This window comes from Ustilaginoidea virens, chromosome 6 (genome assembly GCF_000687475.1).
Source record: "Ustilaginoidea virens chromosome 6, complete sequence".
Lineage (NCBI taxonomy): Eukaryota > Fungi > Ascomycota > Sordariomycetes > Hypocreales > Clavicipitaceae > Ustilaginoidea > Ustilaginoidea virens.
In genome coordinates, this window is record NC_057321.1 from 1,257,500 (window position 1) to 1,282,176 (window position 24,677).

At 58.8% G+C, this 24,677-nt stretch overlaps 9 protein-coding genes across 9 annotated transcripts; 5 read left to right on the top strand and 4 right to left on the bottom strand.

The window, feature by feature from the left end:
- Positions 1-89: 89 nt before the first annotated feature.
- On the top strand, positions 90-806 carry UV8b_07278 (uncharacterized protein; the record flags this gene model as incomplete). The annotated part of the gene is made up of 1 exon (XM_043144775.1): positions 90-806. One exon carries the CDS (start codon positions 90-92, stop codon positions 804-806), a length of 717 nt encoding a protein of 238 aa, XP_043000710.1.
- Positions 807-1,570: 764 nt separating this feature from the next.
- Positions 1,571-2,085, top strand: UV8b_07279 (uncharacterized protein; the record flags this gene model as incomplete). Its single annotated transcript, XM_043144776.1, has 3 exons — positions 1,571-1,637; positions 1,794-1,862; positions 1,910-2,085. 3 exons carry the CDS (start codon positions 1,571-1,573, stop codon positions 2,083-2,085), a joined length of 312 nt encoding a protein of 103 aa, XP_043000711.1.
- Positions 2,086-2,227: 142 nt separating this feature from the next.
- Positions 2,228-2,818, bottom strand: UV8b_07280 (uncharacterized protein; the record flags this gene model as incomplete). Its single annotated transcript, XM_043144777.1, has 3 exons — positions 2,228-2,411; positions 2,476-2,558; positions 2,660-2,818. 3 exons carry the CDS (start codon positions 2,816-2,818, stop codon positions 2,228-2,230), a joined length of 426 nt encoding a protein of 141 aa, XP_043000712.1.
- Positions 2,819-5,928: 3,110 nt separating this feature from the next.
- UV8b_07281 (uncharacterized protein) lies at positions 5,929-6,384 on the top strand (the record flags this gene model as incomplete). The annotated part of the gene is made up of 1 exon (XM_043144778.1): positions 5,929-6,384. The coding sequence occupies one exon, from the start codon at positions 5,929-5,931 to the stop codon at positions 6,382-6,384; it is 456 nt and encodes a 151-aa protein (XP_043000713.1).
- Positions 6,385-9,163: 2,779 nt separating this feature from the next.
- UV8b_07282 (uncharacterized protein) lies at positions 9,164-10,237 on the top strand (the record flags this gene model as incomplete). Its single annotated transcript, XM_043144779.1, has 2 exons — positions 9,164-9,230; positions 9,348-10,237. 2 exons carry the CDS (start codon positions 9,164-9,166, stop codon positions 10,235-10,237), a joined length of 957 nt encoding a protein of 318 aa, XP_043000714.1.
- A 698-nt stretch (positions 10,238-10,935) lies between these two features.
- Positions 10,936-17,533, bottom strand: UV8b_07283 (uncharacterized protein; the record flags this gene model as incomplete). The annotated part of the gene is made up of 3 exons (XM_043144780.1): positions 10,936-10,950; positions 11,026-17,301; positions 17,396-17,533. 3 exons carry the CDS (start codon positions 17,531-17,533, stop codon positions 10,936-10,938), a joined length of 6,429 nt encoding a protein of 2,142 aa, XP_043000715.1.
- A 1,661-nt stretch (positions 17,534-19,194) lies between these two features.
- On the top strand, positions 19,195-21,278 carry UV8b_07284 (uncharacterized protein; the record flags this gene model as incomplete). The annotated part of the gene is made up of 4 exons (XM_043144781.1): positions 19,195-19,374; positions 19,534-20,116; positions 20,177-20,469; positions 20,688-21,278. 4 exons carry the CDS (start codon positions 19,195-19,197, stop codon positions 21,276-21,278), a joined length of 1,647 nt encoding a protein of 548 aa, XP_043000716.1.
- Positions 21,279-21,539: 261 nt separating this feature from the next.
- UV8b_07285 (uncharacterized protein) lies at positions 21,540-22,251 on the bottom strand (the record flags this gene model as incomplete). Its single annotated transcript, XM_043144782.1, has 2 exons — positions 21,540-22,067; positions 22,213-22,251. The coding sequence occupies 2 exons, from the start codon at positions 22,249-22,251 to the stop codon at positions 21,540-21,542; spliced, it is 567 nt and encodes a 188-aa protein (XP_043000717.1).
- Positions 22,252-22,845: 594 nt separating this feature from the next.
- UV8b_07286 (uncharacterized protein) lies at positions 22,846-24,438 on the bottom strand (the record flags this gene model as incomplete). The annotated part of the gene is made up of 1 exon (XM_043144783.1): positions 22,846-24,438. One exon carries the CDS (start codon positions 24,436-24,438, stop codon positions 22,846-22,848), a length of 1,593 nt encoding a protein of 530 aa, XP_043000718.1.
- Positions 24,439-24,677: the final 239 nt, after the last annotated feature.

Consider the following 24,677-nt stretch of genomic DNA (forward strand, 5'->3'; position numbering starts at 1 on the left):
GGCTCGGCTTCGACTGGCGGCTTTTTCTGGGAGACGGGCGTGGTGGCGGCAGATGCCGTCGTCTGCAGCGTGAAGGAACCCCCCCCGACATGGCCCCGGAAGCCATGTCGGCTGCCTGTGGGGCGGATGATGCAGCGGCGCCTCGTTCAAAGTACCGAGTAGCTCTTGTTCGTCTCCGTGCCCCGACGACGACAATCAGCGCGAGGGCATCTGGAGAGACGACGACGCCGTGTCGACGGGTGGTGGTGCATGGCATGGGTTGGCATGGCATGGCGAGCGAGGGGGTGTCCCGACCACCACCTGTCCGAGCTCGCTGCCAGCTGCCGGGACGTGTCGACTGGATGTGCCCTCCTCGCAGCTGCTGTCTACAGTTGGCAGCTCAGTATTCACCAACTGCTGCTGCTGCAACACCAAACACTGACCAGCTGCGCACCCGGGATCGAACCAAAGCCTCAACCGACCCTCGCGGCTGGCCTACCCTGCACCATGTGCCTGTGCCTGCCTGTGCCTGCCTGTGCCCGTGTTTGCATTCCACACCCAACGTCACACCTCAACTGCGCCCATCCCATCCATCCCGACCAGCCTCCACACAAAGAGCAAGGCTCCCTCCCTCCCAACCGGAATGCACAATGCGAACTCAACAAGCTCCCGCCAAAAAATCACGCCGGCCCAGCTCCCCCGCACACCCATCATCCATCCCCCCCCCCCATCTGCCGGACCCAGCCGCCAGCCCGCCGAACGAGCCACAACTCCACGCCGGCCCCTTGCTTGCGTCATCTGCGCCCGTGGGAATTCCGCCCGCCTGACTTGCTCGTCAGCAAGGCTCAACTTTGGGCCCCCGCGGTGGGAGAGACTTTTGTCTGCGTGGCAATGTGGCCATTAGTACGGTGATGGTGGTATCTTACCAGCGAGACCTGGCAGCCAGACCGGTCTAAAACCCCCCCCAACGAGCGCGCACGCACAAGCGACGCCGTTACTAGACGATTCTGATTTTTCGTGAAAAACTCTTCGCGGACCGCAAGATGAAGCGCGCATCGAGTTGCGTCGACTTGAATTAGTTATACATTCGCCACCAAATACCTACCTTTTTTGTAGCCACGTCAGGTGGATGCTCCGTGAACACGAGCATCTGTTCTGCTTACTTACTCCCTTTCCCCATCAGCTTAGCTTTAGCTGTTAGGGTTTCCCCGTCGAGTTTGACTTCACCAGCCTGAGCCGACGTATTCTCCCTTCTTGCCTGGCTTAGGCGCCATTGCTCCACGCACCGGGGAGGACTTGCATCTTCCCGTCTCGAGTTCTTGGGCTGTTTCGCCGAATCGCTCGGATGGAGTTCCGTCTCATGCTTCACCAGGGCGGAAGAGTGCTCCGGCACCGTGTCACGGCGGCAGGGCAGGGCCAACCCCGTCCCGCTCAGCCCGTGCACGTCTGGAAACGAGCGCAGCCCATCGGGAGGAACCCACGACTGGTCCCGGGCCGATGCAAGACAGACGACATGGGTCCAGTCGTGCCGGCGAGCCGACAACGGTCCGGGCGGGTGAGCATCGGGGCAGGCACGACGGCCGGATGCCCAATGGGTTCAGCCAGGCGAGGTGACGCGCCATCAGAAACAAAACACCAACAACACCAGCACGACGCCGGTTGGTGGGCAAAATGTCGTGCCGGACCAACGTCCGTGTTTGCAAGACAGCATCATGCAGACGTGCGCTGCTGGGATCTGGCTCAGACAGGGGGGCAGGGGAAGCAGAAAGGTCGACCGCAAGTCCTGAACACGATTAATAATGGTACATAATAAGAAAAAAATATCAACAATCAATCGGAAGGAAACGGCGTCTTTATAGATCTTGTCCAAAAAAAAATAGGTCGTAAGAACCAAAATCCTATTGCTGATAAAGCCACATCATATTCCAAGCGCCGAAAAAAAAACCATTAGGACCACACACAACAAGCCTCTTCAGTAATCCTCCTGGGCTGGGACCTGCAGGCGCCCATCGAACTCATGTACAAGTTCTCCGGGTTCGTATGTTCGTAAAAACCCAGATTAAATTCTATACACATCCGAAACTCGCAAATCACATCCCCAAATGAAGAAAATTAATCAACGCTGAATCCCCACAGAGCTCCTCCAGTCACGGCGCAGCCTGCAGACTTGTCTGCTCGGTTTGTTGGCTCATGCTGCGGACATGGGCCGGGGCGTGGATGCGAGGCCAGGCATGCCAAGTTGGTTGATTTACAGGACAAAAGCGGCAAGACCGACGATACCGGCCAGACCAGCACCAGACAGAGCAACGACCTTGCCAGCAGCGGCAGTAGGGACAGCAGGAGTGACGCTGGGAGCGGTGGTGCCCTTGGTGGGAGTGGCGCTGGCAGGGGGGTTGACGATGGGAGCAGTGGTGTTGGGGTAGTTGACGCCGCTGGCCGGAGTTAGTTTGGACGTCGTCGGGGAGCATGCTGCGAATCGGCAGAGGGGCAGCTTACCAGGTGTTGCAGACGACAACGGGGGTGGTCACCACTGGTCTGTGGATGGTGCAGGGGCAGTCGGTGATGGTCAGGGTGGTGGCCTGCGGATGTCAGCTTTTTGCTCTGGGGTGGTGGAACCTGAAGCCGCAGACCCGGAGGCAGAACCCGAGCAGGCTGGATGGGGCCGGCGGGAGTTTCTTACCTCGGTGACAGTGTAGGTCTTGTTGCCGTGGGTGATTTGAGTAGGGCCAGGGCAGTAGGTGACGTAGGAGCTGACGACCTCGGTGACGACGGTACCGTTGAAGCTGGAGTGGGCGCTAACGCCGGCGGCGGCGGCGAGGAAAGCAAGAGAGAACTTCATTTTGTCGGGTTGGGAGGACTCGGAAGAGCTAATGTTGATTAACGAGTGGAAGGTGACTGGAAGTCGGGTGTATGCAGAAGTGCTGAGCGAGTGTGGGAGTGTGGGTGAGGAGGAGGAAGAAAAGAGGAGCAGAACGGACCACGGAGGAGAAGCATCTTTATACGGAACAAGGCGACTGAAGAACCACGGGGGATGTAGGGGGGGGGAGGACGAGGCGGTCGAGAAGGACAAACAAGGGGGGGGGGGGGGGGGGGGCAAGGGGGGACGTGGGCAAGTCAGCCCTGATTGCGCATGAAGAGTGAAACAGCCAAAAGGAAACAAGAAGAAAGGGCAAAAAGGGACGAAAAAGAAAAAAGAAAAAAGAAAAAAGGAAAATAATTAAGGGGAGAGGGTGAGCAGGGGAGGGGAGAGGGGGGGGGTCAGCGCCGGCCAATCTGCCTGGGGCCCTAGGGGCAAGCAACGGCGTGGCGTGGGCAACGGCCGACAAGCCAGGCACTGCGTGGTACCATGCACCGTACCATGCACCATGCACCATGCACCATGTACCAGTAGCACGTACTGTGCGCTCTGTAGCTGTTTTGCAGGTGCCAGACTGTAGCTGGCTGGCGTAACGCGCACTGTCGGGCCGGGGAGGGGACTGGAAAAGTCTGCACGTGCGAGGCAGGCAACTCTGTGCTCCGAGCCAACCAGAGCTGACATGAACAGGGGCCAGGGAGACGGGACTTGGCAGTGGATGGATGGGGCCAAGTCTCCCAGCAGAGACGTCTGTCTCCCAGCAGAGACGTCTGTCTCCCAGCAGAGACGTCTGTCTCCCAGCAGAGACGTCTGTCTCCCAGCAGCAGAGACAGGAAGGGCAGGGACAGCAGTGACGACGACAACAGAAACAAATAACAATAACAACAACAGCAACAACAACAACAGCACACCACCACCTGTCCGAGTTGGCCGCCGCCAGGGCCAAGACAAGACAAGAAAGCAAGACAAGCCATGTCAATCCATGTCAATCCATGTCAAGCCATGTCAAGCCAGGTCAAGCCAGGTTCAAGCAAGACAATGCCAGCCCCTTGGCGGAGCAATGGTGGTCCGACAAGTGGGCCGGCACGCCCCATGCGCCAGTGAGATGCAAGGTACCCGCCCATCGCCTCTGCGCCCTGCAGGGCCCAGCCCCAGCCCCAGCCCGCGCCGGGCTTTCGTTCGATCCACAGCCGACTCCAGACAGCTTCGGGCAAGTCCATTCGCAGGCCGGCGATGGAGCAGCCAGCAGCCAGCCCCACCCGCGTCCATCTGCGAAACCCCCACGCTGCGACGTGATGGACGCTGCGACGCGGTGGGGCCAGATGGGGCGGCGGGTGGCGACGTGGGTCCGACCCGACCAGACCAGACCCGACCAGACCAGACCCGACCAGACCAGACCAGACCAGACCAGGCCCAGTCTGGATGCAACCCGACGTCAAGCTGGTCCGCCATGGGGGGCCTGATGTCTGGAAAAGTAAGATTGCGACGGGGAACATGACTCTGCTGAGCAGCATGGCGCGCTCCCCAGCGAGGGATGGGAGTTGACGGACTCTTTGTGGTTTTCGATGGTTGCGGGGAGAATTGACGCTTGCTGCATAGGTACGGAGCTACGGAGCACCAGGCAGCTCATAGCTCAGCTATCTTTTTCTTTTCCCTCGCGGGAGCCACGAGCAGGCGCCAGGGGGGGGGGGAGAGAAAGCCGTGCCCAAAAGAAAAAAAAAAAAAGAAAAAAATAACCCCTAGACGGTTTGACAATGCGTTCAATCGGATCCATCCTACGTGAGTTGACTGAACCGGGGGGGGCCAGCCGGCTGACAGGGCTGGGCAAGTATTAGGCTGCGGCCGCAAACGTGCTGGGCCGACGCAGCCAGCAGCAGCAGTAGCAGCAGCAGCAGCAGCAGCACACATAGCAACCGGCGAAAAGGACGACAAGGGAAGGGAGGCAGCCCCCAAACCAGGCCGTCCGTCTCACCTGGGCCTGGGCCTGGGCCACCCGGCATGACTGGAGAGAGATGTACCGTACCGTACCGTACCGTACCGTACCGTACCGTACCGTTCGACGCCGTAATCTCCAGGCCCAGGCAGCAAGGGATATATTGAAACCTGCCATGGCCAGGCGTCAAGGTCAAGCCGTCTCGTCTCATCCTCGTCACTGGGCCGCAACCCCTGGCAAAGCAGCGCGCTCACCCCAGCGCCACCGGGGTTCTCTCTGGCAGGCCAAAAATCGAAGTCACCAGCATCAGCCGAGCCGAGAAGAGTCGAGTCGAGTCGAGTCGAGTCGAGCCGAGTCGAGTCGAGTCGCACGGGAGGACATGGCAATAAGAAAAGGAAGAAAAAAAGGAACAAAGGAAGAAAGGAAGAAAGGAAGGAAGGAAGCCTTCGGCAGTCAAAACGCTGATGCAGCCCGTCTCACCCAGCGCCTCTAGCGCAGCGGTAGCAGTCGTCGATGACGTCCGTCTCCAGTTTGCGGAGCGAGCGAGCGAGCATAGGAGGCAGGCGGGAGGCGAGATTTTGGTCCCCGAGGACGGACGGAGCACGGAGTACGGAGTAGCTAGAAGAGCAAAAGGCTGGCTGGCTGACTGTGACTGACTTGTCAAGATGCACGGGGCTACGCAACGACAACGACTTGGTGGTGGAGCGGCTGGAGCGGCTGGACAGAGTTGTCGTCTTTTCCTGCCCCGACCCAGCCTCTGCGAAAACCAATGTCCGTCCGCCAACGTCGAACGAGACTGGAACATCCATCACATCCATCAGGTATCTATGTATCTATCTGCACTGGTTTTCCGCGCCTGGGAAACAACTCCGTGCTTGAATGGGTTCCCCGGCACTGTACGGGGCACGGAGCAAGGTGCGACAAGTGGTGACGAGACCAGTGGCCCCCGTCCCCCAAATCATGCCAGCTTTTCGCTCCTACGTACGTCTGGTCTGGTCTGGTCACTCCTTGACTCCTGTCGCGCCATTCGCAATTCGCAAATTGGCCGCCCCGCCCGGCCCCGCCCCCCCACGAGCTGCAATTTCCCAGCGAATCCATCCCCCCGTCCGCTTCCAGCGGAAAGCACGCGCCTTGTTCCGTCTGGTCGGCTGGCCGCTGCACTATGGCCGGCCATCTCTGCTGGGTGCAGAGCAACCTGTGCAGAGCAACCTGTGCAGAGCAACCTCGTCGCAGAGCGGAAAACTACGCGGCCCCTGCAGCAGCAGCAGCAGCAGCAGCAGCAGCAGCAGCAGCAGCATCCAACGCATTTGCATTTCCGGTCGGGATGGCCTCCCGGCGATTTTCCCTGCTGGCGCTCTCCCAGGCCAAGCACAGCCCATCCATCTCATCCGTTGTCATCTTGGCTGCAGCGGGCGTCGCAGCCGCCCGACGAGCCTGGTCAGCGAGCCTGGTCAGCGACCCCAGCGCCACCAGCAAGCATCAAGTTCTCAGCTTCCCCCCCCGACGAACCAAGCTGTCGACACAGCCAAAGTCGGTGGGCAGTTCCTGGGCTTTGGCATCGGGCGGCGCAGGCTGGACAAGACGAGCCGCTGCCAGACGCGACGGCCTCGCTGGATGAGAACGTCCCCCCCGCCGGCGGGGCGAGGGCTTGCTGTGATGAAGAAATGGAAAAAAAAAAAAAAAAAAAAAAATCAACGAGCAAAAAGTACATGGGACCGACGACGGGCTGGGCCTGTGGATGCAAAACGCCCTCCGTCGCCCTCCAAGCCGTCCCGTTTGACCGTCCGCCAACAACGGCCCGACGCTAACGCTGCGTGCGTCGTCCCCGCGGCTAGGGGCCTTGTTAGGGCAAGGCAAAACTTTAAAGAGGGAGATGAAAGAAAGACGGCGACGGCTGAAGACGATGGCTTGCTGTAATCAGCCACCTGTTTGTTGCTCCTCGCTCGGTTGCTGGCCCGCACATGAAGTCGCAGCAGAATGGACGGACGCTCACAGGCACCACGCACACCATGCCATGCCATGCCATGCCATGCCATGCCATGCCATGCGCACTCCTCCGTGCCCCTCGCCATCATCGGACGACAAGTTCTCTGCCACGCTCCATGAGCTAATGCGACAATATGCAATGGACAGGAGCAGACGATAAATACCCCCTTCGTCGGTCAATGTTGGGAATCCCGACACAACCACGCCCCAGGCCGAGCGTCGATTGGCCTGCATCCCTGGGCGTGGCGTGGCGCGCACGAAAGCACCCACGATACCGGTGCCCCCTTTTTCTTTCTTCTCATTTTTGTTTTTTTTTTTTAATTTTTTTTGTTCCCCCATCACATTTTGCTCAATCATGATTTGGAGGGGGCAAGGGGGAGTGAGTTGGCAGGCCAGCCCCAACTGGGTCTTCATTTCCCAGCGTCAGTTGGCTGCTGGAGGAGTACGTACATAACGACGCAGCAATGTCGGAGGGGTTTCCGAACATGCAGTACGCGCTAAGCCTAGATGGAACCTGTGCCATTGCGCGCGCAACACCAGTGACCACATACATTACGCATCATCCATAGCGTCATCAGCAGCGTCATCCACAGCGTCACCAAGTGGGCCCTTTAACAGCACATTGGCCAGCTGCATCCCCTTGCATTCGCGTAATAGCACCAGTACCTCGCGTTGCGCGCAATCCCGGCCTAGGGCCAGGTCCCTCATCTTCGCAGGTGAATTCGCAGGGAGACTCTAGCCGGCCCTGGAATAGGCATGTTGCAGGCCTTCATCAAACACCATCACCACGAGCGGGCGTTAAATCGCAGTTTCCCGTACCATGTGCACACTCCAGAGGTTTGCGGCAGCAAACATAAACAAAGGTCACTGCTGCTGATAAGACGTTGTGCCAAAGTACAAGTTCTTTTTCAGGATTCGTAGTATTGCGCGTTGGGAACATCCGTCCCCGCCTGCTTCCGCGCTCCGAGCACGCAAGCAAGCACGTCGCAGTGGATTTTCGAAGCCTGCAGGGCCGGCAGTGAGTAAGTAGTGACTGGGTCCACGGCCGAAGCAGTCCCCTTTGCACGCATTTTTCTGCTCGCAGCTACATGCTGCCCAATTTCTCTCGCGTCTCTCCTTTCCACACTACACTGCACATACCGTCACGACGTTTGCCCCCGCCATACGAGGGTACAGGTCAACCGACCTGTGTCCCCCCCTTGTCATCCGACCCCCCCATCATAACTTAACTGACCTGACCATTGCTGTGGGCTATACTCTTAATATAATTGGTTTACTAGGGAATAGTGGGTCAGGTCGCTTTGTATAGAAAACTATATGGAGAAGTACTTTCTCTGATATTTTACTAGGTTCTTAGGTAGGGGTACCTAGTAAAAGAAATTAAAAAAGTCACTTTCTTTAGAAATATATAGGGAGAAGTACTTTCTCCACTGTTTTATTAGGTTCTTATGTAAGGGTACCTAGTAAGAATATTAAAGAAGTCACTTTCTATAGAAATATATATATAAAGAAACCTCTCTTTCTATCCCTAGTACCTAGATACTAGGTACCTAGGTACTTAGTAGAAATATAAGAAGTCACTTTATATAGAAAAATATATATAAAGGTACTTTTTCTACGTATAGTACCTAAGGACCTAGGTACCTACCTAGGTACCTAATAAAAGAAAGGCAGTCACTTTCGATACAAAAGTCTATATAAAGGTACTTTATCTACTTTTAATATTAGGTTCTTAGGTAGGGATACCTAGTAAAAATATAAGGGAAGTCACTCACTATAGAAAAATATATATAAAGATACTTATAGTCTAGTGGCTACTATAGATTAAAGGATCTACTACTATTTATTAGCGTATCTCTATATTAGGAAAGAGCATTGGTCAGGTCTGTTAAGTTATTATGGGGGGGTCGAATGACTAGGGGGGGGCATAGGTCGGTTGATATGTAGTCTCATATTGTACTCCGTATGTCTCAAGATCTAGTTTTAATAATCACGTCCCGTCTTTAAGGCTTCGTCCGCAGATACAGTTTGCTGTGGTTGGCTAGGTACATGTGTGCTCCAAGTACCACATAGGGCGGAAAATTATATGCGAGGGTTCGTCTTTCACCGTAAGCGAGGGGAAAACGGTAGAAAAGTTAACAAAATGTATGCAGCGGTACTTGCTCCACCCTCAGATAGCGGGACACACCAAGGGAGGTCGCTCAACAGAGATAAATGTATGTCGAGGTACTTTGGATCTAGCGCCTACTATCGCAATCGCAGTACGTGAGCAGAACGACTGCTTGCTTCCATCAAATGCTCCCTCGCAGGGTTCCCATCTACCCGCGCCAATCCTCGTCCATCACCCCCAAGCAGTCCTGTCCATTCCTCCCCAATCGCCTCATCAACACCAGCTCGCAGCGCCGGCGACGATGCATCCCACCACCCCAGCAGCAGCCTCACCCGCCGTAGCCCGGCCCCCCGTCCCCTCCGACAAAGGTACCCCCCCCCCCCAACCCAGCTTCCGCATCTCTCGTCACAACCTCTTCGCTAACCCGCTCCCCCCCCCCCCAACCAACCAACCAACCAACCAACCCGTCCAACCAACCAAAACAGCCTGGGCATCCCTCATCACCAGCGACGCCTACCTCCCCGGCCTCCTGACCCTCAACCACGCCCTCCGCGGCGTCGGCTCCTCCTACCCCCTCGTGGCGCTCTACACCCCGTCCCTCTCCGCCGCCGCCCTCGCCGCCCTCGCCGCCCGCGCCATCCCCGCCCTCGCCGTGCCGGCCCTCTCCCCCCGCTCCGGCAAGTCGTACCCCGACGACCCCCGCTTCGACGACTGCTGGACCAAGCTCGTCGTCTTCTCCCTCGTCGGCTTCGCCCGCCTCGTCCTCCTCGACGCCGACATGCTCCCCCTCCGCAACATGGACGAGCTCATGGACCTGCCGCTCGACGCCGACCGGCGCGTCTTCGCCGCCGCCCACGCCTGCGTCTGCAACCCCCTCGGCAAGCCGCACTACCCGCGCGCCTGGGTGCCCCGGAACTGCGCCTTCACCGCGCAGCACGCCGACCCGGACGCCGCGCAGGTCCGCGCGCCCGACGCCGCCGCCGGCCTGGGCGCCCTCAACAGCGGGCTGCTGGTGGTGCGGCCCTCGCACGGGCTGTTTGACCAGATCGTCGGGCACATGCACGCCAACGCCGACCGGTACACCCACCCGGACCAGGATCTGCTGGCGGACCTGTACCGCGGCAGGTGGGTAGCCCTGCCGTACGTGTACAACGCGCTCAAGACGATGCCGGCGCGGGGGGTGCACGACGCCATCTGGAGGCCGGGCAGCATCAAGAACGTGCACTACATCCTCAGCCCGAAGCCGTGGGAGGAGCTGGACCAGAGCGGCAACTGGACGGGGACAGACGAGACCCATGCGTGGTGGGTCGAGGCAAACAAGGAAAGGCTGCGGCAGGAGGAGGGCAAGGGCGGCTCGGGGGTAAAAGACGCGTGACGGATCCATCGGTGGCCACATGACCGCCCCCCCGGCCGTACACGACGAGAGTTCCATGATGAAAGCGACTTGTTGATATATACGGAAGTAATGGCCAATAGATGCTGTAAAAATGATGCAGCCTTCCAGTCCCAGAGCAGGCAAAATGCAGAACGCGACATTTCGCATGCCGCACGCCGCATGCCGCATTGTCCAACAAGCTTGTTGTACTCAGCCATGGTCCCGAGTAAAACCTTTGTTCCCCCCGGACCGGGATCAAGCCAAAGACGACAGACACTTTCGCTTCCGCACATACAATCTTGATGATTCGCCTCCTTGGCTGCCAACAAATGTCCAATCCGGCGGTGCCTCGCTCCTTCTTCAGTCTAGCCTTGTATGTGAGCCTTGTGGTAAATGGTAAATCTTTGCAATGCCTCCGAATCATGTCCAAAAACGCCAAACAATGCGCGGGAAAAAAAGAGAAATAAAAGAAGAGACAGAAGAGAAGTCAGAGGATAACGATGAAGGAAAGAAAAGAAAGAAGGAAGGAGGAAAAAAAAAAACAAAAACCTGGGCCTGTTGATCGTCGTTTAGCTTGCGCAGCACATCTCAATGCTTGTATTTCTGTTGCCCGCCGATCGTCGTTTCGCTTGCGCAGCACATCTCAGTGCTTGTATTTCTGTTGCCCGCCGATCGTCGCTTCGCTTGCGCAGCACATCTCAGTGCTTGTATTTCTGTTGCCCGCCGTTAGCTCACATCCTTGGCAGTTGCAAACCACACGCACGGCTGGGCCGGGCCTGGGCACCCACCTCGGTAATGCGCCTCCTGTTTTCGCGATCGAGAGCATTCGTCGCTCCCATCAGCGTCTGCCCAATGGCTTTGGTCACGCCCACGGCCGGCCGGAATATGATTGTCGGCGCTCTGTTCAGCACCGCCTTGGCCGCCCCGACGGCCGACTGCGTGGCCATGACCTCCCCCGGCACCGCGATGACGGCATCCCTGGCGAGGTTCACGTCTCGCGCCAGGGACCTGAACCCTCCGCGTATGCCCTGCAACACCCCCGTCGGCTGGTCTGCGTACAGCGATATCTGCTTCCTGTCCTCGGCATCCACGTCGTCTCCTTCCCGGCCGCCCTCCGCCTGCCCGCGCTCCGTGAGCATCTCCTCGGCGCCTTGGAGGGCGTATTGCGTCCCCACGGCCAGTTTCGCGCCCAGCTTGACCAGCTCGGTGCCCGTCGTCCGGGCAAACGCCGCGGCGCCCTTGGAAATGCTCCGTATGACCCTGCCGTCCTTCTGGTACTCGCGGAGCGGAATCTCCACCAGGTCCCTGAACCCGCTGCCAATGTTGACCAGGGAGCGCACCGGGGCCAGCCCGGCCACAACCCCGGGGAGTTGGTTGTTCCGCACGTCCGGCATCCAGATGTCGTTCAGCGTCTTCCCGAGACGGTCAAAGCCTGCTATGCCGTAGATGATGACGTGGCGCAGCACCATCCGCGACTCTTGGAGCACGATAAAGTTCATGAACTCGGTCGTGTGTCCGGATCGGAGGCCGCCGTAGTCAACCCTCTTGGGCTTGAAATCCAGCTTGACGGGCACGTCCATGACCTCGGCGCGCTGCAGAAACGGCACGTCGCTGGGAGAGGCGTGCACGGGCACGCCGTCGTCCTTGAACTCGAAGAAGCGCGTGATGAAATCCAGCGCATCCTGATCCACGTGCAGCCGGAGCGGCAGCACGGTCGCTCGCAGCACCATTTCGGAGGCTGCGAGCTGCGGGATCGGCTTCACGTTCAGCAGTTCAATGTGAACCATGCTGGTTCCCATTTCGCGCTCTCCGTGATCTTGGTCGTACGTGGCAAACTTCTTCCAGGTCGACGTCGGCACGTGGTCGAAAATGTCAACATGCTCAATCCTCGCGTCGATGCTGCCTACCGTCTCGCCAGACTCGGGAGGAAACGACACCAGGTCCACGTTGACCCCCCTGAGCTCAAACGTGATCTTGTGGTGCTTGCTGCGGTTGAGGCGGAGGCGCCTCGACTTGGCGTGAGGCGGCCGCGCGGTTCGATTCGTGCTCGTCGTCACGGTCGTGGTGACGACGGATTCTGTCTCTGTGCCGTTGTCGTTGAGACCTTCGTTGATGGCGCGCGCGAGCTCCCGCGGGTCACGGTTGGAGGGGATTCCTATGTAGATCGAGTTGAAGAGAAAGTCGCCAATCGTCTCCTCGTCCTCCGCCTCCTCCTCGTACACCTGCATGCCGCCAGGTCGGCGGGATTGACGCTCCGTTGCCCTTGTCTCAACGTCCTCGACCGCCTTGGTAATGATGCTGCGCGTGTTCACCCAGTCGTACCCGTCGAAAAGATTCCAGATGATGTGCACATCGCGCACCGAAACTTTGAGAGGGCTATCCCGTACCAACCTGGCTGGCGCTAGGTCGTAAGAGTTGCTGCCAGAGTTCCAAACCATGGCTGTGCGCTCCTCGGGTGCAGCCTGCTCGTAAAAGTTGTCGTGAATGACCAGATCATCGGTGCTCTGAGATGAGACGCTTCTCGATTGATTCAACCCCGTGAGCAAAACGCCTTCGTCCGTGTCTTCCATGAGCGCGTCTTGCGGCGAGTGCATACTCTTGGTCGCGTCGAACAGCTCCTCGCCCGCAGGTTGCGGGCCGTAAAAACAGAGGTCGACCGGCAGCATCTTCTCACTGCCAAAGTCGTCCTCTGACCCGCTTCCGGCCATTTCCCTGGCGCCAGCAAAGTCTTGATCAAAGTCGTAGTCGCCCTCCGGTCTGCCAAACGCTTCTGCGGAGATGGAAGCCAGCAAGTCCTGCACCGGGAGCACCTTGGTCCTGTACTTGTTCTCCTTTGCAGGCGGCGTTGGCGGTGTCAACGCGTTGGCCAGCGTGATGAGCGTCTGGGTGGAGTCGGCGCACGTCTCGAGCACCAGGAGATCGTCTCGTACTTCGACTTCGACCCGGGCATCGTCATCCGAGCCGGGGAAAACCAGCGCCACGATACGTGCAGAGGAGATGTAGCATATATCCACAAATCCACGCGCGCACATCTCCTCTACCTGCCGCGACACCGACGAGGATGATCGAACTCTTGGCACCCCAGGGCGGTCTCCCGTCGCAACGATTTGCTTCAGGTCGTCGGTCAGAAGAACAGATGCTTTGCTGATGCCAACGGACACCTTGGTTCGCCCATTGCTCGGCAAGACAGCCTCGAGATGGGCATCAGTCAGCGCCACTACCAACTTGGAAGGCAGCTTGTAGGGATTCAACCCAATCACACAATCTCTGAGCCCGACGTCCAGAGTCGGAGGCTTGCTTGGAGTCGCGCCCTTTGCTGCGTTTGGTGGCGGCTGCTGTCGTCCGAGAGCCGTGTGAGCTTGATCACCCAGATTCGCCACCGAAGCTGCTAGCCCAGCTTCAAAATCCTGTGGGGTGGCATCGCTTCCCAGGTGGAGAAAGTCCATGATCGTCTCGACCCGATATTCGAATCTCAGGTCTTGAAGCTTGAGTTTGATGATGGGCTCCATCTCGTCTCCAATCATGCGCACCATGAGGACTGGGCCGTTGGCGGCCGTCGATCCCGCCGAGCTTTCAAATAGGCTGGAGCTGACGAGCTCCTCGGTCTTGTTTCTCCGGATGTGGATTCCGTGTACCGCCACCGCCACGAGCGAGGGTACCGTAATCTGGCCAACTTCAAGCTCACAAAGGTCACAAGCCAAGTGTCCGATAGGTTCAGGGAGTTCGCAGTTGATCGATGCTTTTTGAACCCGCGTCAGAGTCAGCAAGCCAGGCCTGTCATCTTCCGGAAGATACTTGGCGACAGCGGCCAGTTTGACTATTTCGTCCCCGAGTGCGGGAAGGGCAGACAGCTGAGCGACATTTTTCACGTGCACATTGACCGTCTCCAAGGTTGCTCGCAACACTGATCCCTTTCTCCTCTGACGCAAAAGAGTATCGACCATGACCTCGTCATTCTCGTGGTCAAACTTGACCTTGGATGGGATGATGAGCTCCAGCAACTTTTCCAGGTCCGCATCCTTCGGTGCCAGGAGAAACTCGAGTCGCATACCACCAATATCTGTGGTTATGGCTGGGTCTGCCAGAGAGTTCTTCAAATAGGGCCCGGAAACCCGGAGTCTGCTGCAGCCAAACCCTATGCCTTCGTCTCGGCTTACAATCTTCAGCGCGCTTGCTTCTGCAGCCACACTGCAATCTTTGCCCACAAGCTCGACGACCATTGCCCCGACCCTGATGTTGATTTTATTTTGCGATGCGTCCGACTTGTCCTGAGGATCAATGGGGGTGTCGAATCGTACACCTCGTGTTCTCGGCAGAGAGGAGGTATCTGCTGACTTTGGCGACAGTGGACTAGATGCCACCGATGCGCTCATATTCAGGAAGCTGCTGAGCCCGCCAAACCAGCCAAAGGTCTCGTCAAGTCGTTGCAGGTCGATTTGAACAATCAGAGGGAGCGTCTCTACGTTTGTCCGGATCGCGCCGTCAGACTGCAAAATCTCGACCCCAATGTCATGGCCAGCTGAGATGAAAGAGTCTCTTACAGATGAGCTCAACTGCCGTGCACTGCCAAACGACAGAATATCGCCCTTGGCATATCCAAATCGAAGCTTTTCTAGTTCAATCTTTGTCAGGATGTCGCCCCGTTTAGGCGACACCTTTGCAGCCGTGGGAACCGTGCTATTTGGCTGCAGTGGCGAGGACGAGATTCTAAGATTCAAAAGGCTTAGGTTCAGGAGGGCCTCTTGGTCCGCACCGAACGCGGAAAACTCCCTCCGCTGTTGCGGCGGGTCAAACATGCCGTGTAGTTTGTTCAGAAAGTTGACGGCGACTGCCTCGGCCACAATGTCGATGCGAGGCGTGGCCGTCGGCCTTCCCTCTTGTTGTGCTGCTGCTGGTGGTTTTTGCGTTGCCCGCGGCTTCTCAGGTCTCAAAGCTTTCAGTAACCGATTCACAACCATTGCTGACAAAAATGCAATAGACGCATCGAGGTTGATGTGGATCGGTGACAGATGGACTTTGACTGATGCAGAAACCTCAGAGTCGTCGGTCTCCTGGGAGGCAGGCTGGGGATGCCCGGGCGGCGAAGAACTGTGTATCGAGAACGCCCCTGGCGCCTGCGGATATGTAGAATGTCCCAATGACTGCGAAAGTCGACGCGATGATTCGGGCGAGTCCGTCTGGAGGCACATATGATGTTGAGGTGATTGAATGTAAATCGAAATCTTGTCGAGCTGTAGAATCTCCTTGACAAGCTTTGGCGGGCTTTTCGGGGTTTCTGTGCCGTGGTACGCAGAAGCACGGATGGAATCACGGAATCTCGGAGGCTGTTGCAACAACGAGGCTCTGCTAAAGGCAGGGGACGATACAGTGCTGTCGGTATCGGATCCAGCCTCTTCTTTTTCAGGCGGTTTTATTTTTGACTTCAGGGAGCCATCGGGGATGTCATCCGCGCTATCATCCCAGGCTCCTGGCATTGCTGGCGTTCGCGGTCTGGGTTCCTCAGGTGCGTCAATTTCAGTCAAGGATTCAGCTTCCCCTGCTGCGGGGCCTCCTGTGTTGTCCGGCGTCGCTTCTGATTGCGGGGTGCCGGCTTTGTCGATGACTTGAGAATCCTCTGCTGTTTGAGGGTCGCCCAGAAGTTGGGATTCGTCAACACCTGCAAAGCCCATCGAGTCTTCTTGGGGTCTTTCTAAAGTTTCGGCTTCCCCTAACTGCTGCCCCGTCCTGAACCTTGGTCGGTTATCTGCTTGTGAAAAGGCGCTCATGTACATACTCTCGGCTTCTTCGTGGCTGTAAAGATGCGAGTGGCTTAGATCAGTCGCAGAGGCGACCACGGAGCTCGGCCGGGCGGCCACATCCGCGGCCGTTTCTCCACGCGGCCCAGAGAAAATGGAGTTCGGGGAGTTGGTGTCGTGAAAATACTCTGCGTGTGCTAGGTTATCGGGAGCATCCGCCATGGCCGTCCGAAGCAGTGCACTCGCAGTGCGTGACTGCGTCGGCGATTGATGCCCTGATTCAATCGTGGAGTGGAACAGGACCGAAGCATGAGGCAGGTCGCTGGAGTCAAGGTAGGTCGACGCTCGAGGGGTTGAAGGCTCTTCTTGATCATCAAGGTCACCTTCAAAATATTCTTCGAGCGACCTCTCCACCTCTGACAGGTCGTATGGTATCGCCAGGGCATCTTCGCTGTCTACCAGAGGATGGTCGTGGATGTCCGAGGCGGCGTCATCACATGGGCGCTCACGAAAACTTTCCCTCGGCATTGCCATCGGCCGCTCATGAAAGCTGCCTTGGGACAGCAGCGTCGGCTGCCGCGAAGGAGGATTTCGTGTCATTGTTGGCGAAGGAGCGAGAGAGGGCGAGGCTGTTGAAGGTGAACGGGTCAACCCAGCGAAGGCCTCTGCTTCAGATATCAAACAAGCCCGGATACTTGTCAGAGAAATGTGCCGTTCGCCCTCTTGGTGAGCCATTGGAGGCGTGCCCTCTGGCCCCGTTTGTGTACCCGTAGTGATCCCCTCGACTTCAACTTGCCCAAGAACAACTTGGAAAGAGACGGGCTCCATTCTCGACGAATTGAACTCGGCAGGTACTTCCAGATCCAGCTGAAAAGCCACATTCTCGATCGTCACCTGCGTTCTGTCCACGATGCCCTGCAAAAAGTCGGTCAGGAACCCCGGTAATGATAAGGGCTGGCCTGTGCCCAATTGCAAATCATCTTCGCTTCCGGCGTCGCTCGTCGTCACCGAGGCACCAAGATCAGCAGATTCGGCGGCAAGAGCAGCTTCCAGCTGTTTTCTTTCCGAGAGCGGTTCCGTCTCCAAGAAGGACTGCGCCAAATCAGCCGTGTTGGGGACCACCGAGCTCGGGTGCTGAGGTTGTGAGCTTGCCGGATGGTCTGGCTTGGCTGTATCCCCAGCAGCTATTCTCAATCGCACGTTGACGCCGTGGACTTGGACGATGATGGGACTTGTGTAAAAATCCATGGGTATCGTGACTCGGAGCAGCAGTACTTTTGCTCTTTCTAGTCCAAACGTAGGAGGCAGGCTGAGTAACTTTTGAAGCTTCTGAAGCGGGCGTGTTAGCAGGCGAGGTAGGGGAAGTGGGGAGGGGGGAGGGGGAAAGCGGCAAAAAGGCTGGGCTGTCAAGAGCCAGGCATACCTCCAGTTTGATCCCTACATCTCTAAACTCAAAGACGGTCTTTCTTCCCAGCGCCAAATCTAGGTTTTCCATGTCGAGGGCTTCGTCATCCAACAGGTCCAAGCGGGAAAGGGCATAACGGAGTAGGCGCTTGGGCATGCCCGAGCCTCGGAAGGAAGGGAATAGCGATGCCATGCTGGTAGCTAATGATGGACTGGAGCTCCTTGTGTTTACACGGTTTGATGCGATCCCTCTTGCGAGCCCAGCCTGAAGAGGGGGGGGGGGGGGGAGGCGGTCCCTTTCAGGCCCGGCAGCGGTGCTGTCGGTACAATATCACCAAGGCTCGATACCTGAAGCGGGGATGCAAGTCATGCTGCAGGATCAAGCATTTGACGAGATGAAGACGGGGTGGAGGAATAGCTGCTTGACTGGGCTCGAAGACGGTATTCCAACTCTGTCCACCAGCTGGCTTTTGGTTGGAAGTCTTTTCGATCCCGGGGGAGCCACGCATGGGGGAGGGTCGGGGACTTGGCTGACAGTGCGGCGTTGTCGGAGAGTGAGGCCGGCAGGGTAGAGAGGAGACTGTGGGATGATGGGCCACGGCTCGGTACTTGCAGGTTGCCGGTGACATCAAACCAGCCCCGTCCAGCGCGTGGTCGTGCAAGCTTCCAGGGTCATGCACCAGCGCCCACCAGTGCCACCACCAACCACATGTGGCCACTGCCTGTTATTACGGGGTCAGCTAGTACCAGACGGGGTCAACCAGCACGAGCTAGCCTAGCCGTGCCCTCTGCTGCCGCTCGTGAACAACAAAATATGCACTGTGAGGTATGCAGCGTCTGGTGCACCTACCTGAAAGGTACTGCCTACCTGGGTGGGTACATGTAGGTACCCAAGATCGGCAAGGGCTATATGGCTGGAACTAGGTACCTAGCCTAGTACATGTCTAGTACGTCTAGTACCGAGGGACTGCCTCCGACCCCACCCCGCGGCAAACCACCCACCAAGAAGCCTTCGTCAGCATCCAACCAGTCAGTGAGAGTCTGGTCTGGCCGGCCAATTGCGCCTTTCCAACTGCCCCGTGCTCGTGATGCGACACCGCCTGACCGCTGACCAGCAAGCAAGATATTGATAGCATCCAGCCGACAACGACCCCGACAGGTTGAGAGCATCAATGCTAACCTACGGAGTAATCCGTTGGTCATCTTTTTCTGGCAAGTCTTGGCCCATAGTCGTCTTTGCATCCATCCCTGGCTTTTGCCCCTGCCACGCACGCGCCTTTATCGCCCGAGGTTCGCGCACCCCCAAGATTTGCCCGTGCAGAAAACACCGAATCCTCCCATTTAGCTTTCCACCTCCTCCCAGCGGCTTGCTTGGCCAGGACCACCGGTCTTGGCCATCCGTGCAGGAATTCAGCTGCGAGGTCGGCCTTGACATCAATTTGGACCAGATAACAACAACAAATTCAGCCCTAGCCCCCCAGCCCTTCTCTGGGGGCCAAGTCATGCCGCAACATCATGTGCCGGCGCCGCATCCATTCCGCACCCATTCCGCAACCCGACGGCAATGTGGCCCATTTTTTTTGTCGTCTAGTCGCGGAAATCAACACAAGTGTGGCATGAGGATGTGTGTTTCAAGGCCGATTTAGCGCTGTTGCCATGTTGGCTTCTCGCGCCTTTCCTTTGCTTGCCCTAGGGGGCCAGCATCTAGCATCTGGCCAGCATCTCTGGCCAGCATCTCTGGCCAATAACCAAGGCTCCTCCTCCATCGTCGTCCATCGTGGCCCCGAGTTGGAAATCACTTCTCATTCACAGCACAGCATGGACGCTTACTCGATATGCCGCACCAGTGCATCTGCTCGCACTTCGTCCAGAATCTATCAAGACCTCAGGGCAGCCCTATTCTCTGGATGCCCTGCTCGTGACGGCACAGCCGAGACCCCGGAAACCGCGCCGGAAACCGCGCCGGAAACCACGCCAATGCAATCAACTACCCCCAAGGTACTGCAATCAGTAATGTAGTTCTGCACACCTGGCCCCCCCATGCTTGATGACGTTTGGCCAGCAAAGCCGTGTTCAGAAAGTGGTTCAGCAGCTGGTTCGACAGCATCGGCCACCTCAAAGAAGCTCCCTTTTGCTTACGTCTTGGCCCTCTCGCAGCGTACTCGTCCGATTACGTCGAATCCTCACGTCGGCATCATTGGTGCGGGCCTATCCGGGCTCCGGTGCGCCGACATTCTGCTTCAAGGTGGATTCGACGTGACCATTATAGAGGCCAGGGATCGCATTGGCGGAAGGGTTCACCAGCAACAGCTTTCCAATGGCCGAAGCGTCGATCTCGGTCCCAACTGGATTCACGGAACGCGCGATAACCCTATCCTTGAGCTGGCCAGGCAAACAGACACCGCCGCCGGAAGCTGGGACACAAACACCTGCATCTTCACCTCGGACGGCGATTTGCTGCCTCTCGGCCAAGGTGAAATGTACAGCAGCATGATGTGGGAAATCATGCAGCAGGCTTTCGAGCACTCCAACAACTTTGGCGCCGACACGCCTGCGGAAAAGAGCCTCTTCGATTTCTTTTGCGAAAAGGTGCCAGTCATGATTCCTGACACGGACCCGGATTGTGAAAGGAAGCGAGGCATTCTGCTCAAGATGGCCGAGGGCTGGGGGGCGTTTATTGGCGCCTCGATTTCCCGCCAGAGCCTCAAGTATTTCTGGTTGGAGGAGTGCATAGAAGGGGGTATGACGACGCATTTCCGCCCAGGGGTCGCTCAGACGCAACGGTACTGACGCCCGCTAGAAAACTTGTTCTGTGCCGGCACATACAAGAGGATCCTCAGCCATATCGCAGCTCCGGCCCTGAAAAGAGCAGTCTTGAGGCTCAGCTCCAGTGCTAAGAGCATTCATTATCAAATGGCAAGGGGAGGAAAGGTAGAAGTCGAGCTTGATAGCCAAGAGCGTCTCGCCTTTGATGAAATCGTCGTCACGACGCCTCTTGGCTGGCTGCAGAGGAATCCGGATGCTTTCAACCCGCCTCTCCCGCCACGGCTGACCAAGGCGATCCGTTCGATAGGCTACGGCTGCCTTGAAAAGGTACGGCCGGGAACAGCAGTGTAGACATTTCTTTTATTTCTTTTTTTTTTTTTTGCCTTTTTTCTTTTTTGTCTTTTTTGTGTGTGCGTCATTGGAGTCATGGCTAGCTCACTACATGCCTCCACGGGCGGCTGCGCAACCGACCGGCCATGCATCTTGCCCCTCCCCCCCCCCTTCTGCCTGCGGTATAGGTACGAACGAGGCTAACTGCATCAAAGGTCTACGTCAGCTTCCCTTCAGCGTTCTGGCTCGATGACAGCCGAGGCCGCAAAGTCAACGGCTTCATACAATGGCTCGCCCCGGAGTACGCCTCGAGCACCAACCCGTCCGGGTGGCATCAGGAGGCAATAGATCTCGCCAGCCTGGACACAAGCGAAGCCCACCCGACGCTTTTATTCTACATGTTTGGCGAGCAGTCCCAGCACGTGGTGTCGAAGCTGCGCACGCTGGCGACGCCGGAGGACAAGACGGCTTTCCTGCGGGCCTCTTTCCACCCGTACTACTCCCGCCTGCCAAACTATCGCGAGGAGTCGCGCCAGTGCCAGCCGCTCGGGTTCCTGGCGACGGAGTGGTCGAGCGACGAGTTTGCCGGGTTCGGCAGCTACTGCAACTTCCCCGTGGGGCTGGACAAGGGCGACGAGGACGTTGAGGTGATGCGCGAGGGGCTGCCGGACCAGGGGATCTGGTTTGCGGGCGAGCACACGGCGCCGTTTGTGGCGCTGGGCACCGCGACGGGGGCGTACTGGAGCGGAGAGATGGTCGGCAAGCGCATCCGCGAGGCGTACTCGCGATCGAGGGCCGTGGCGTAGGAGGAAAGGCGACGCGTGCAGGGGCGCACCACTCCGTCCGTCGTCTCTGGGGGTGCCTTGCCCTAGGAACCATTGCACTAGAAATGCCATTGCTGTAGGAGGTTCGGGCCGCAGGGTCGTGTGTCTGCATGTACGTTTTGCATTCTGCGTCGGCAAGAAGCATTCCAAGACGCCCATCGGGATCACCACCATGTGTCACCACCATCACCATCGTCACCATCGTCACCACCATCACCACCACCACCACCACCACCACCACCATCACCCCCCCACAGGGCTATTCCCCACCGTCTTATACAGCTCCCTCAGCTCAAACTCGTCCACCCCCCCCTCGGGCACCTCGCCCACCACCCGCGCCGGCCTCCCCCCCACCACGGAGAAGCTCGGAATCACCATGAACGGCGGCACGACCGCCCCGTCCAGTATCCGCACGTAGTCCTTGACGATGGCGAACTCGCCCACCGCGCAGCCGCTCCCGATGCGCACGTGGCTGCCCACCGCGGCGGCCTGCACGACGGACCCGCTGCCCACGAAGACGTGGTCCCCCAGCCGCAGCGGCGTGTACGCCCAGGCGCCCTTGTACACGCGCCCGGGGGGGCGGAGCAGCGCCCCCCGCGCGAGGAAGCAGTACCGCCCGATGGCGACGGCGGTGCTGCTCGCCGGCGGGGGGGCCGGGCGCACCAGGTCCCCGCGGATCATGACGTCGGGCTGGATGACCGTCTTGCCGCCGAGCATGATGTTCTGGGTGCCGACGAGGATGGCCCGGCGGGCGACCTTGTTGCCGGTGTCCTGGGGGGTGTACGCGTGAGCTTTGAAGCAGGATGGGGCAGGATGGAGCAGGTTGCACCAGTTGAAGCAGTTGAAGCAGTTGAAGCAGTTGAAGCAGTTGAAGCAGTTGAAGCAGTTGGAGCAGTTGGAGCAGGTTTCGGCTTACCGTCTCGATGTAGTCGCCTTTGGGGGGCCGGCGCGACATGGCGAGTGGTGGAGGTGCGGATGCGTAGTGTTGGAGCGGCGCGCGGGGCGGAAGCTGCAAGGAGGGAAGGGTCAGCGTGCGTGCCGTGAGCGGGTGAGCGGGTGAGCGGGTGAGCGGGTGAGCGGGTGATGAGGTGGAAAGGGCTGGTGGTTGCGTTGGCGGAGCTTGGAAGCAGCAGACTTGTGTGTTTGCGTGTGCGTGTGCGGTGGGAGACGATGGAAAGTAGGAGATGGGAAAATACCAATCAGATCGGCTCGAATCGGCTCAAATCGGCAGGACGCGCCCGCGCGACTCCATCAAAAGTCGCCCGTCTTCGCGGCCAGTCTATTGCCGGGTGCCGAGAACGGAGTCTTGTGCATGCCTGGCACGTTGGATTACGATTCTATATAGATGCCGGCCGCCGCTTTGAAACGCCTCTGCGATGAAAAAGCATGGGGAAAAAAAAAAAAAGAAAAAAAGAAGAAAAACCGAGAGAAAAAAGACCATTGACCATTGACAATGACAATTTGAACCCCCCCCCCCCCCAGTTCCTACACGACACCCTTCCTACGCAACGCCCTTCCTACGCAACGCCCTTCCTACGCAACGCCCCTCCTACACGACGCCCATCATCATGCTCTCCAGCATGCCGCCCGTCGCGCACGCCCAGTGCGCCACCTTGACCTCCGCCCTCACCCGCCTCCACAGCGTCATGAACCCCTCGAGCAGCTCGGCCGACTCGCCCACGTACTCCGCATACAGGTCCAGCAGGTGCAGGCCCGCCTCGACGCAGACGCTCACGTAGCGCGGGTCGCGGATGTGGCCGCACACCCACTGCAGGACGGGCGCGACGCCCGCCCCGTCCCGGTGCTCCAGCGCGTCGCGCATCGCGCTGCGGTGCCGCAGGGCCAGCAGCAGGGTGAGCACGTTGGCCGACGAGTGCTCGGGCGACGCGCGGTCCAGCACCTGGTCGAGGGCGCGGCCGTACCGGGCGTGGCGGAGGTCCTTCTGCCACGGGCGCTCCCTCTTCCGCCCGGCGCGCGGCTCGTCGGCAATCGCCGCGTCGGCGCCCTCGCCGGCCGCGTCGAGGCGGCTGGCGGCCTCGATCCTCCGCTTGCGCTTCGACGTCCGCGCGTCGTGCGACGCTATCGTGCCGCCGACGAGGGCCGCCATCTCCTTCTCCCGCTCGCGCTCGCGCTGCGCCTCCGGGCCCGTCAGGCGCGTCCTGATGCTCAGCACGCCCGACTGCATGCCCACCGCCAGGTGCCGGTCGCCGGCCTCGGGCCCGTCGCCCGACGCTATGACCTGCACGGCCAGCACGGGCGACTGGTGCTTGACGCTGTTGACCACGTTCCAGCCCGTCGTCTCAAACACCTTGACGTGGCCCTCGAGGCCGCCCGTCACCAGGCGCCGGCCGTTGGACGCCAGGCTCAGCGACGTCACCGTCTTCTGGTGGTTGGTCATCATGTGCAGCGGCCTCGAGGCCACCAGGTCCAGCACCGTGACGGAGCTGCCCGCCGCGGCGAGCACCGTCGTCCCCGACGGCAGCGGCAGCACGTCCTCGACGGGGGCCGCGTGCTTGAACGTCATGACGGCCGAGCTGCCGCCCCCCGTCCTCGGGTCCCACAGCTTCACGGTCGAGTCGTAGCTGCCCGACACCACCATGCCGGACATGGTGCTCGGCATGAAGCCGGCGCATCGCACGTAGTCGCCGTGCCCGGCAAACGTCGCCGTCGCCTCGTCGCCGGGCAGGTCCCACAGCCGCACCGTCCTGTCGTCGCTGGCGCTCAGCAGCGTCGTCAGGTCCGTGGGCGAGAACTTGGTCGTCCAGACGGGCTGCTTGTGCTCCGTCCACGTCTTGAGGATGGCCCGCGTGTTGACGTCAAACACCTGCATGCGGCCGCTGTCCTCGCCCGCCACAACCACCTTGCCGTCCCTGCGAATGTCCCCGCTCCGGGCAATGTCGCCGAAGCGGGTGATTGTCTTGAGCAGCTTGCGCGTGCGCGTCGAGTAGATTTGCACCCGGGTGCCCGTCGTCACGACAAAGTTGTCGGCATTGTGCGAGATGTGCGTGACGGGGTAGCTCGTGGGCGACGGGATGAGCAGCTGGTTCTTGAAGCTTTTCCAGTACCGCTGCTCGGCCGTGACTGGCGACGGGCCAGAGGGCAGCTTGACTTGGGGGAGAGGTCCCGCCTGAGCCGCTGCCATTGTCGCAGCCCGTTGCGGAGGAATGCGGGTTGCAAATTTGTCTGTGTCGTGTTTTTCTCTCTGGAGCCGCGGGTTTGCCAACTTGTTTGCTCGTTTCTGTTTCCCTTTTTTCTTTCCTTTTTTTTTTTTTTCTGCCAGCTCCAGGATGGGAGGAGTGCGGTCAAGCAAAACGGAAAATCAAAAATCACCGCGGGGTGACCCCACATTAAAGCGGAGACAGCACTTGCATAAAGTCATGT